This window comes from Eretmochelys imbricata, chromosome 8, assembly GCF_965152235.1.
Source record: "Eretmochelys imbricata isolate rEreImb1 chromosome 8, rEreImb1.hap1, whole genome shotgun sequence".
Lineage (NCBI taxonomy): Eukaryota > Metazoa > Chordata > Testudines > Cheloniidae > Eretmochelys > Eretmochelys imbricata.
In genome coordinates this window covers 87,424,085-87,437,442 of record NC_135579.1, presented here as the reverse complement: position 1 = coordinate 87,437,442, position 13,358 = coordinate 87,424,085, and the positions used below count along the sequence as shown (strand labels likewise).

The 13,358-nt window shown below is 47.2% G+C and overlaps 1 protein-coding gene across 1 annotated transcript in view; it reads right to left on the bottom strand.

Annotated features, from left to right (window-relative positions):
- LRRC40 (leucine rich repeat containing 40) overlaps positions 1–13,358 on the bottom strand; it is a 39,422-nt gene that overhangs the window by 13,169 nt on the left and 12,895 nt on the right. Inside the window, exons 9-10 of the mRNA XM_077824977.1 lie at positions 3,131–3,176; positions 886–994 (exon numbers count right to left, since the gene is read on the bottom strand). Of these exons, the coding sequence (XP_077681103.1) occupies positions 886–994; positions 3,131–3,176 (155 nt within the window). The remainder of the gene's footprint in view (positions 1–885; positions 995–3,130; positions 3,177–13,358) is intronic.

Here is a 13,358-nt window from a genome sequence, read left to right as displayed (position 1 = left end):
CAATACCAGGATGTGCAAGAGTTTAGGATCTCCGCATGTCTGGGATGCACCATATAGGGCTGGCACACCATATAGGGCTGACCAGAAAACAAGAATTCTGCCTTGCAAAAATGTTAGAGGTTTTGGAATTTATTTTCATTCCCAGCTGGAACGAAAATGAAACCTGAATTTTTCACAAAAAAACCTGTGTGAGAGACAGAGAGAGACACACACACCAAAATAGACAATAGAGTGGTGGCCAGGGCCCTTACCTGGGATGTGAGTGATCGAGGCTCAAGTCCTGCCTGCTTTGGAGCAGGGACTTGAACTTTGGTCTCCCAGGGTATGTCTACACTGCAATTAAAAACCCATGGCTGCCTGCGACAGCTGACTCAGGCTCACAAGACTTGGGCTAAAGGGCTATTTAACTGAAGTGTAGATGTCCCAGGCTCTGGATGGAGACTGGGCTCTAGGACCTGCAAGGTGGGAGAGTCCTAGAGCTCAGGCTGCAGCCCAAGCCAAAAACGTCTACACCGCAATTAAACAGCCCTGCAGCCTGAGCACCACGAGCCTGTCAGCTAACATGGGCCAACCATGGGTGTCTAATTGCAGTGTAGACATACCCACACTTCCTAGGTGTGTGTCCTAATCACTGGGCAGTTCTGAATGAGTGCCTGGGACTCTGGCTGTCTTGACCTAAGAAATCTTCTTGATGAATTTTTTTTCCGAACTGATACATTTCCACAAAATGTTTCAGTTTTGACAAAACAATGTTTTTTGACAGAAAAAAGTTTCATCAAAAATATTTTGACCAGCTCAAGCACTGAGAGTCTGAAAACAAAGGAAATGTAAAACAAGAAAGTATTCTTACAGTTCTACAAATAGATAGCCTTGTGAAACACATACCTATATTCTAATACTTTTAATGCAGTTATGGCATGAATGTTAATCCTTGACTCACTTGGAAGAGTCATGGCTGTCACAGGAGACCCCTCATTCAGGCTAGTTGTATCGTCTAGAGAAAACATAACCATACATGTAAAAAAAACCAAAAAAACCCCCAAAAAACCAGCGTTTAATAAATGTTAACACTCGTATAAGCACACATGTAGTACCCCTCTCTCTAGAATTCCTACTGTTTGTTATCTGTCATCTTGAGGAAAATGGTGTCAGTGGTTAGAGAACAGTCTGGAATGTATCTCTCTAGTAAATCCAGAGGATTAAAGAATCCAAATCTGTAACTGTGCACGTATGGAGCTGCAGCAACAGGCTTTAAGACTCAATGTACCCGTGGGTTAGTGTAAGAATCTGTCAGAAAATACAACTATATTCTAAACCTAATTTCCACTAAAAAAGGAAACTATACAGATTTTAAGCACCACTTATGAAAAAATGTATGGGAGCAGATATAGATTAACACATCCAGTCATGCTTTTACTACAAAGGGGTCAAAAACAACAAAATGCATTATTTTTCAAGCCAAATTTCTATGGAACAGGACTGCTGCAGTCATCAGTTTATCTAGCTCTCAGATCTCATACTTAGATATTGCAATAAGTGTAAGTATAACTTTATCATCTACACCCTAGTGTCTCTATATAAACTAAGTGAGTCTGATAAACTACTTATATCCATACTCACTTTACGCAGTTAGTACTAGGATTTAATTTTTCAGGACAATATTGAAGAACCTGACATTTCAAAAGCCATGTGCAACCCTGTACAAGGCACTGAACTGATTGTTTAATACTGCCATCTTCTGGTGCAAAGAGATAAACACATTATAAAAAGGAATAAATCAGCCATACATAGTCAGTGAAAGGTATTATACTAGAAGGAAAAATGGTCCTGAGTATGTGTATTCAAACAGCTATGCTCAGGCTATATGCTACCAAGGCCCCTTCTACATTAAATAGAGAAAGTTTCTCTAAATTCTTAAGTGTATGAAGTAATTTATTTATATATATCTATTTACCATATAAACCAAATAACTAGAAAATTTAATTTGTTTTCAGGCATACCACCATATTTTTTCCATTAGCTTTATAACAGAGATATTTAAATGAAAGATCCTGAGAAATTCTGGATAGGGTGGAAAGGTTCATTGTTTTTCTCTCTTGAAAAGAGCAGAAACAAGCATAGGCAGTGGGGTGGGCTAGGGCTAGGTTCCCATCCCCCCCAATAAGAAAATTTTCTTATTTTTCACTTAGGTGCTTTTGAAAATTTTATCCAGGTTCTTTCATACTATTACATAGCTTTTTGACTCTCCTATCCAGAGTAGTAGAGGCTATATTCAAATGTAGCATCTATATCTTCCAAGATCAAATCAGTTTTCTCTATTCAAGATAAGGGGAAAGTACCCCACTAAAATATCAAACTGGCTTCCAGAGAAATAACTCTCCTGAAACATTCAATCTAATTCACTAGTTTAAGATTTTTATGTTAGCCACAACATTGTTAATGGAAATAAACTACTAAATGGGGAGAAGCCAGTTCAGATGGATTTGAACAACATTTATCATAATCTATTTTTTCCCTTCTCGTTTCAGGCAATCCAAAAATACCGTTTATGTTCTTAATTAGCTAAAATAAGTCCTCATGTCATAAAAGATTATTTAAGGCAGACTCACCTACACAGACACCTACCTTGGGCAGTTTAAATTTGTAATCCCCGGGTAATGTTATTTTGCTAGTACAATTAACACTCAAATAGAGGATCAGCATTTCACACTGTACGATCAAACCACTGGGCAGATGAAGGATCTTAAAAATGGTGAACTGCAGGATGTAGGTAACTAGGAGGTTCAGAAGAATCTTAATTCCTTATGCAGAGTTTAGAGGCCATAAACTCATACGGCCACAAGAGGAAAGCAATTTAAATTATCATTATTCTAAATACCCCAGAACAAATTCTTATTATTTGGATATAGTCAAATTTGTGTCATCCTCTGTGAAAATGAGAAAAGGAACATCAGTGTTAAATTATAACAGCAAATTGTTGTGGAAAAAGAGCACTGCTAATCATATTAGGAGAATTGGACAAGATAACCAGGGCAACTGTTCTAAGTTCTAATGCATTTGAAGCCACAACAGTTTAAAAAAAAAAAAAAAAGTCTCTTCTTTCAACATATATTGCAAAGTAATCCTGTACCTTGGATTTTGCTTCTCAGATACTTCAGGAGTTCTTGGGTGCCCTTCTAAAAATGCAGAGAAAAAACATGAAGATAAAAGCACCTGTGAATCAGTATTTCTGTAGTTTTATTAGAAACAATGAACGTAAAGAGTCAGTATTGTAGGGAAAGCTCATAGCACTGCATGTTATTAAGGTTGCCTGACACTTCCCACTATAAGATCATGTTTTCAGTTGATTATCAACTTTGACAAAAACTTTAACCATTTGGGCTGAAGATTTCCATGTCTGGTATCTGCCTCAGGCTAATTTGGGGGGGGAATGTCAGTTGTTAGGATATAGATATTCAGGCCTGTCGGTAAAGGCCTGTACTCGAAGAATTTAGGTGTATTCTTATCACTTGGCTAGTTAGAGGTATAAAAGAAAGAATCAAAATCACTGTCTGCCAGTGAATGGTCCTTCTCTTACTATGACAGTCTGAGGCCCTGTTCTTAGATTAAGGCCTTTGGCTAAGCAACAGACGCAACCATAAGCTGGGAAGTGAAAGGTCACATCCCCACATTCCAAACTAGTCACATTGAAATAAGGTGCTATTGGGCTGTTAGGAATACAATCCTGTCCTGATAGTGCCTATCACCTCCAGAGAAAGGGAAGTGCCGAGAAAATGTAAAAGGAAACTTAGTTTGATAGCATCTGTCTGGCAAGATAGCATCTGTCTGGCAAGAACTCACTTATCAATAGCTGGGATGTGAAATCCTCACTTCTGTATTGTTTTGTCATTATAGTTCCCACTTTTCTATTGTTTGTCTGCATAATCTCTGTCTGGTTCTGTGAGTGTTCCCGTCTGCTGTATAATTAATTTTGCTGGGTGTAAACTAATTAAGGTGGTGGGATATAATTGGTTACATAATCATGTTACAATAGGTTAGGATTGGTGAGTTAAATTTCAGGAAAATGATTGGTTAAGGTATAGCAAAGCAGAACTCAAGTTTTACTATATAGTCTGCAGTCAATCAGGAAGTGAATGAGTGGGTGGGTGTGTGGGTGGGGGAGATGGGAAGAGGGAATGGGAGTAAGGAAATTGGAATCATGTTTTGCTAAAGGGGGAAATGGGAACAGGGAATGGGAGTGGGGAAATTGGAATCATGTTTGGCTAAGGGCAGGAATGGGAACAGGGACACAGGTGTAAGGCTCTGTGGTGTCAGAGCTGGGAAGGAGGATACTAAGGAAGGAAACTGGAATCATGCTTGCTGGAAGTTCACCCCAATAAACATCGAATTGTTTGCACCTTTGGACTTCGGGTATTGTTGCTCTCTGTTTATGCGAGAAGAACGAGGGAAGTAAGCGGGTGAAGGAAAAAGCCCCCTAACATCAGTCATTTCCAAGAATGAAGTCTGACAAAACAATGTGGTTTTCTCTATGTTAAAAAAATTACGGTGACCTTTTCTTTAAGAAGCTCTAATGCCTTCATGCTTTGGAGCAAAGACTTGAAATTTGGCAAAGGGTTGGCCGTTGGCTGTTCCTGTGAACATCCACCCAGATTTGGCTAAAATGTAACAAGCCCTTGAAAAAATCTCAGTTCACACCAGCTCAGTAGAGAGTTCCTCAGAGTGATCAGTTCAGTTTTCTGTACACTCTTCCCCACAAAGTGACTGGGCATGCTTCCTCCTGCCCCAGGATATGGGGGTGAAGCCAGATTTTTCCTGTAATTGCCACCCCTGGCTGCTGCAGGGTTAGGAAATGTAGCCGGTATCTGAGGTGCTCTCAGTGATCTCCCTGCTGACACCCAGATAGCATGGAGGAGGGAACCTAACTGGAATGAGAAGGGACAAGAGCTGGACTAGTGGGAGGGAAAGGATGGGTCAGGGAGCCTAATGAGATTGGGACTGGAGAGGAGGGGAAGAGAGAAACTGTGACTGGAAGTTGGGGGAGGATGGAGACTGGGATTGAGAGTCCAAGCAGGAAGGGAAGATGGGACTGGCTGAGCAAGGAGAGTGGGACTGGGAGCCAGATGGGAGAATAGAGCTGGTTGAGCAAGGAGACCGGGATTGGGAGCTGGTGATGGAGGAGACTGAAAGGTGCTGAGGAACAAAATGGGCCCCAGAATGCTGGAGTGTATACCATTGAGATCTGCAGAGGAGCTGGAGTGAGACTGGGATAAAAAATTAGTGGGGGGAACGGAGACGTTTAACAAGGAGCTGGGGAGCACGGGGACTGGCTGGGGAAAAAAAATGGGAAAAGGAACAGAGATAGGAGACTGGGACAAGGAGCCAGGCAGGGCTGGGGTGGGAGACTGAGATGGAATGAAGAACCTAGAGTGAGAGACTGGGAACTGGTAACAGATTAGACAGATCAAACAAGGAGCTAGGTGGAACTGGTTGGGCCAGGAGACAGAGGACAAGATGTTGGGCTGGGGTGGAAACAAGAGAAACTAGGAATGGAGGAGGTGGAATTAGGACTCAAACAGGCAACTTGGAGTGGAAGACTAAGACTGGCTAGGCACAGAGACTGAGATGAGAAGGTTGAGGAATGGAGACTGAGACTATGTAGGGAAGAAGAATGGGGCTGGGACAAGGAGCCAGGGATGGGGAAGAGACAGGCAGAAGGATCTGCGACCACTACAGAACACTCTCCTCCAGAACCTGGTGAAGAATGCAAGTTTTCTGAGTCTCACCATTCCTCCGCTCTCAGCGAATACATGTCAAACCCACAGGCAAAGTGTGTCTGTCATCCTCTATGAGGACAGCACTCCAGGTGGATCCCTTACTTTTATCGTCATTTACTCTGTTAGCTCCAGCGGCAGAGGTCTGTGTGGAGAACCGAATGGTTCCAACCCCACTGATGAACTATGTGGGTTTCAATATAATAGCAAATGATGGAATTTCTGATTTTTCAATTTTCTTTTTAAAAACATAGGAAATTACACAAAAAATACATTAAAAGAACATTATTAAGGTTCCTAAGTTAAGCACCCAAAAGTTAGGAAGTGCCAGAATTAATGTTGTCTGTGAAACCTAAATTTGCCCCCCCTTATGACTGCACTATGATACAATCTTGACTATGATACAATATGACTGCACTATGATACAACCTTCACATGCAGCTCCTGGAAAGAAGCACTGCAGGTGATCCAGCTGCCTGAGCTTTCTGGCTGTGGTGACTTTGCCAAACCCAAAGAGAAAGGACATGCAGAAGGTCTGAGACGTTACCTCTGATTTCAGTTTTTTAGTGACTATGTACTGGGAAAGGGGGGACTAGCAGGAAGTGATCCAGGGAACCAGCAGTATAGCATTTTGGGTGCATAATTTAGCTGCCTACTATTGCACCTGGAATTGGAACCCTAGGAGAGGGCAGGTGCCTGTTCTTCATATGGGGGAATTTGGACAAGAGAAGGCCTTGAAGTCAAAGAAGAGTCAAGACCCTGAAACCTCGACTCAGGTGAGTTCTGGAGCCCTTCGCCTGACTATAGGTCTGTCTATTGCTGGATTCTTTATATATCCCAAAAAGGGCAGACATAAATATGTGACCTGGATGGAGGGCTGAGTCACAAGAGGGGGCAGACCATTGCAGGGCTGGAGCAGTTATCTGCAGGGTCTGCCCAGAAAGAGGAACGCCTGCTACACCTGCACCAGGCCACAATAAGTCAATTCCTTCACAGTGCCACAGAAAAACCCACGAGAAAATTAATAATTCTATATTCAGAGTAGGGTTTGAATAGTACGTAGGCCACAAACTGAAGAATGAGGAGAAAAACTATTGAATAGCTTCTCATTAATTTATCATCATCCATCCTGTGCACTGAATGAAGTAGGAGTCCCATGGAAAAAGACAGGATATAATAGTGTAACTAAATACTCTATCATAATGCATACACATGGCAGGAGACAACATGAATTAAGGTTCTTCTTCAAGTGATTGTTCATGTCCATTCCAAGCAGCTGTGTGCACGCCGCGTGCATGCCAGCCGGAAGATTTTTCCCCAAGCAGCGTTCGTAGGGTTGGCCTGGGCACCCCCTGGAGTGGTGCCTTCACGGTGCCGAATATCGGGCCCCGCCGACCCCCCACCCTCTCAGTTCCTTCTTACCGCCCGTGACTGCTAGCTGGAACTTTGCTCGCTCTTACAGCAAGCACCTTAGCAGTGTCTTTCTTCTTACTGTACGTAGTTCAATAGTTATTCTCTATAGTTATACTTTTTCATACAGTTAGTAGTGGTTTGTTAGATAGTTCGTTTCCCCTTCGGGGGTAGTCCAGGTCTCTGGGGTTTAAACTCTGCGAGTCCTATGGAAAGTTTATGCCCAAGAGTGATCCTCACTCGTCTTGCCTGCGGTGCCTTGGTGAGACTCACCAAAAGGACAAGTGCCGCATTTGCAAGGATTTCCACCCAAGAACCCTTAAGGACAGAGAGCAGAGACTAAAACTCCCGCTCATGGAGGCAGCTCTGAGACCGCAATCTGACCCGGGACCCAACGACCAGCACCGAGCACGTCCTCTTTGGTGCACAGTGCTCCAGCGCCAACGGCGCGCAAAACAGGCCGACTAAGGACTCTAAAGCCCACTGGCACCCCCACTATTCGGGTCATACGGCGTCGGCCTCAGTTCGGCACTGTTCTCCATCTCCGGTGCCAGTAAAGAAGAAGAGGCTGGTGAGGGACTGATCACCCCCCTTGAAACCTAAGGGGCCGTCGCTGTCCGCGAGTGGCTCGGGACAGACTGCCTCCGCCTCACTTCCGCCCAGGGTTTCGTCGACTCCTGCGCCGGCCAGGGTCCAGTTGAGTCCGAACCCTCCTCGGTCCCCGGACCATCTGATGGACATACAACCACCATCGACGCCGGAGGTGTTCAAGGCGGCAACGGACCTGATGTGCCTCCCAGTGCCGACCTCCCCACAAAGGAGGGACAAATCTCCGGCGACCGCACACCCACTGTTCCACTCCAGGGGAAAGCCAACCATGATGGCCTGTCGGTCTCCATCCCTGGCACCGCCTACACAGACGCAGGAAGCACACTGCTCCCTGGAAGCGAGTCATTGTTCGTTGGCGACACAGGGGACTGCTCCTCTGTGGTCTTCTTATTCGGACACCTCGGAGTCGGAGGTGGACTCAGCTCAATCTAGCAGATCGCAGAGCAGAAGGTCCAGGTCCCGGTGCAGTCACCAACCATACCCAGCGCCGTGGCAGCAACAGTGGCAACTCAATGGCCCTTCTGGACACCATGGATGTACCATCAGAGCCAGGGTCAAGTCCATGATCCGCACTCCAGAACGGTGTTGGTGTCCTCGGTGTCGTTCCTGCCACAGTCAGCGCCGGCACCGCCTGTGACGACGGTGCCCTCAGGCGGAATGGCCCCACCGACTCACATGGTTTCGGCACCGATACCTCAGCCAGCTCCGGCACTGGCTCTCCAGGTGAGGGCACCTGTGGAAGCCTCAGCTCCATTCCTACCAACCCAAACGGTCTCGGTCCCACAGGATTATCTGCCCCGGCACTGGCTGCAGCGCAGAGTTCTTCATCGGTACTGGCTCAACAGCCCAAGTACCGCATGCTGAGGGACCCCAGGGGGGCCGAAGGCAGTGAACTGGGCCCACCCCGTTCTCTCTTCCTCGTCCTCACCCGATGAAGCGGTTGCGGGGACTTCGACGGCCCCAGCTTTGGAGGACAACCGGGTTCTTCAACAGCTTTTGAGGCGGGCCGCCCAAAGCCTGAGGATTCAGGCAGAGGACGTGGAAGCGGATTTAGACCCTGTCGTAGACATCCTGGCTCCCTCCAGCCCATCCAGGGTTGCACTGCCATTTATCTAGTCGATAACCGAAACATCTAAGAACTTGTGGCAAACTCCTGCTTCTCTGGCACCTACAGCCAAGAAATCCGAGCGCCGCTACTTTGTTCCCTCTAGAGGGTATGAACATCTTTACACCCACCCTCCTCCGGACTCTTTGGTGGTCTACGTGGCCAATCAGAGAGAACGTCAAGGGTTTCAAGTATCCACCCCTAAAAACAGGGATGCCAAGAAACTGGACCTGTTTGGTTGGAAGGTCTACTCGACAGGAGGCCTGCAACTTCGTATAGACAACCAGCAGGCCATAATAAGCCACTACGGGCATAGCACTTGCTCGTCTATGGCTAAGTTTACAGAACTTCTGTCCCAGGAAGCTCGAGGGGCGCTCTCTGCGCTCGTGGAGGGGAAACTGGTCTCCCGAGCGTCTTTGCAAGCAGCCTTGGACGCGGCCTCCCATACTTTGGCCACAGGGGTAGTTATGAGGAGAGGCTCCTGGCTACAGGTCTCTGGTTTTCCCCACAAGGTCCAGCAGACCATTCAAGACCTTCCCTTAGAGGGTGTAGCTCTCTTCTCAGAGAAGATGGATAAGAGACTTCAGAGCTTGAAGGACTCGAGGGCTACCCTTTGTTTGCTGGGGCTTCACACGTCTGCTACCCAGCGCAGACATTTTAGGCCTCAACCTGTCCCTCATCCTTACCAACCCCAAAACCACCAGGACGCTCCACATAGGCGGAACAGGAGCACTCGGAGGAGGCAACGCCCTCCCTCTGGACAAAGCTTGGGCCAGCCCAGGTCCCCACCGAGCTCTAGACCACCCTTTTGAGGGTATGGTCGAGGATGGCTTGCCAGTACGACCTTTGGATCCTTCCCATCTTACTTTTTCGTCCCGTCTATCCCCCTTCTACAGTCCCTGGTCTCGAATTACTTCAGACCAATGGGTGCTCCGCACAGTAGAGAGGGGATATTCCATCCAATTCTGTACCCTCCTTCCCCCCCCCCCCACCCCTTTCCCTGTCCCTCTTCAGGGACCCCTCTCACAAGCAACTTCTAATTCAGGAGGTTCAGTCCCTCCTCTCGGAAGGGGCAGTGGAGGAGGTTCCTCAAGAGCTAAGGGGCAAGGGTTTCTACTCCTGGTATTTCCTCATACCGAAGGCCAAGGGGGGGGGGCCTCAGACCCATACAGGACCTGCGACAGCTCAACAAATATGTAAAGAAACTCAAGTTTTGCATGGTCTCACTAACCTCCATTATCCCCTCACTGGATCCAGGAGACTGGTACACCACCCTCGACTTGAAGGATGCATATTTTCATATCGCAATAGTCCCACACCTCAGACGCTACCTCAGGTTCGTGGTGAACAGAGACCACTACCAGTTTGCCGTCCTCCCGTTCAGACTGTTGACTGCCCCCCAAGAATTCACAAAATGCATGGCAGTCGTGCAGCGTTCCTGTGCAAGCGCCAGATACAGGTCTTTCCATACCTCGACGACTGGCTGATCAAAGGTCGCTCAAGAGCCCAGGTGGAGGCTCAGGTCGAGTTTATAAGGAGGACCTTCCTCGACTTAGGTCTCCTCCTGAACGAGGAGAAATCTACTCTGTCCCTGGTGCAGAGATTAGAGTTCATAGGCGCAGTCCTGGACTCTACCCAAGCCAGGGCGTACCTCCCGGAGGCCAGGTTTCACTCACTTCAGGACATCACACAGAGCCTCAGACGGCTCCCCACGACGTCAGCAAGAAACTGTCTAAAGCTGCTGGGACACATGGCCTCCTGCACATACGTGGTGCACCATTACAGGTTCAGGCTGTGCCCACTCCAGTCTTGGCTGGCGTCGGTGTACCGACCAGCCAGAGATGTGTTGGACAGGCTCGTAACCCAGGCGGGGCACGTACTGGACTCTCTCCTATGGTGGCTAGACCCTTGAATGGTTTGCGCAGGGGTGCCTTTTGCCAGCCCTCAGCCCTCGCTCACCTTGGTGTCAGATGCCTTAGATCTGGGTTGGGGGTCTCACCTAGGGGACCCCAAGGCCTCTGGTGGACCTCGCTCTTCACATAGAATCATAGACTATCAGGGTTGGAAGGGACCTCAGGAGGTCATCTAGTCCAACCCCCTGCTCAAAGCAGGACCAATCCCCAATTAAATCATTCCAGCCAGGGCTTTGTCAAGCCTGACCTTAAAAACTTCTAAGGAAGGAGATTCCATCACCTCCCTAGGTAACGCATTCCAGTGTTTCACCACCCTCCTAGTGAAAAAGTTTTTCCTAATATCCAACCTAAATCTCCCCCACTGCAACTTGAGACCATTACTCCTTGTTCTGTCATCTGCTACCACTGAGAACAGTCTAGAGCCATCCTCTTTGGAACCCCCTTTCAGGTAGTTGAAAGCAGCTATCAAATCCCCCCTCATTCTTCTCTTCCGCAGACTAAACATCCCCAGTTCCCTCAGCCTCTCCTCATCAGTCATGTGTTCCAGTCCCCTAATCATTTTTGTTGCCCTCCGCTGAACTCTTTCCAATTTTTCCACATCCTTCTTGTAGTGTGGGGCCCAAAACTGGACACACTACTCCAGATGAGGCCTCACCAGTGTTGAATAGAGGGGAACGATCATGTCCCTCGATCTGCTGGCAATGCCCCTACTTATACATCCCAAAATGCCATTGGCCTTCTTGGCAACAAGGGCACACTGTTGACTCATATCCAGCTTCTCGTCCACTGTAACCCCTAGGTCCTTTTCTGCAGAACTGCTGCCGAGCCATTCGGTCCCTAGTCTGTAGCGGTGCATGGGATTCTTCCGTCCTAAGTGCAGGACTCTGCACTTGACCTTGTTGAACCTCATCAGATTTCTTTTGGCCCAATCCTCCAATTTCTCTAGGTCCCTCTGTATCCTATCCCTACCCTCCAGTGTATCTACCTCTTCTCCCAGTTTAGTGTCATCTGCAAACTTGCTGAGGGTGCTATCCACACCATCCTCCAGATCATTTATGAAGATATTGAACAAAACCGGCCCCAGAACCGACCCTTGGGACACTCCACTTGACACCGGCTGCCAACTAGACATGGAGCCATTGATCACTACCCGTTGAGCCCGACAATCTAGCCAGCTTTCTATCCACCTTATAGTCCGTTCATCCAGCCCATACTTCTTTAACTTGCTGGCAAGAATACTGTGGGAGACAGTGTCAAAAGCTTTGCTAAAGTCAAGGAACAACACGTCCACTGCTTTCCTCTCATCCACAGAACCAGTTATCTCATCATAAAAGGCAATTAGATTAGTCAGGCATGACTTGCCCTTGGTGAATCTATGCTGACTGTTCCTGATCACTTTCCTCTCCTCTAAGTGCTTCAGAATTGATTCCTTGAGGACCTGCTCCATGATTTTTCCAGGGACTGAGGTGAGGCTGACTGGCCTATAGTTCCCAGGATCCTCCTTCTTCCCTTTTTTAAAGATGGGCACTATATTAGCCTTTTTCCAGTTGTCCAGGACTTCCCCCGATTGCCAGGAGTTTTCAAAGATAATGGCCAATGGCTCTGCAATCACATCCGCCAACTCCTTTAGTACTCTCGGCTGCAACGCATCCGGCCCCATGGACTTGTGCATGTCCAGCTTTTCTAAATAGTCCCGAACCACTTCTTTCTCCACAGAGGGCTGGTCACCTCCTCCCCATGCTGTGCTGCCCAAAGCAGTAGTCTGGGAGCTGACCTTGTTCGTGAAGACAGAGGCAAAAAAAGCATTGAGTACATTAGCTTTTTCCACATCCTCTGTCACTAGGTTGCTTCCCTCATTCAGTAAGGGGCCCACACTTTCCTTGACTTTCTTCTTGTTGCTAACATACCTGAAGAAACCCTTCTTGTCACTCTTAACATCTCTTGCTAGCTGCAACTCCAGGTGTGATTTGACCTTCCTGATATCACTCCTGCATGCCCGAGCAATATTTTTATACTCATCCCTGGTCATTTGTCCAATCTTCCACTTCTTGTAAGCTTCTTTTTTGTATTTAAGAGCAGCAAGGATTTCACTGTTAAGCCAAGCTGGTCGCCTGCCATATTTACTATTCTTTCTACACATCAGGATGGTTTGTCCCTGTAACCTCAATAAGGATTCTTTAAAATACAGCCAGCTCTCCTGGACTCCTTTCCCCCTCATGTTATTCTCCCAGGGGATCTTGCCCATCCGTTCCCTGAGGGAGTCGAAGTCTGCTTTTCTGAAGTCCAGGGTCCATATTCTGCTGCTTTCCTTTCTTCCTTGTGTCAGGATCCTGAACTCGACCATCTTATGGTCACTGCCTCTCAGGTTCCCATCCACTTTAGCTTCCCCTACTAATTCTTCCCGGTCTGTGAGCAGCAGGTCAAGAAGAGCTCTGCCCCTATTTGGTTCCTCCAGCACTTGCACCAGGAAATTGTCCCCTACATTTTCCAAAAACTTCCTGGATTGTCTGTGCACTGCCGTATTGCTCTCCCAGCAGATATCAGGGTGAT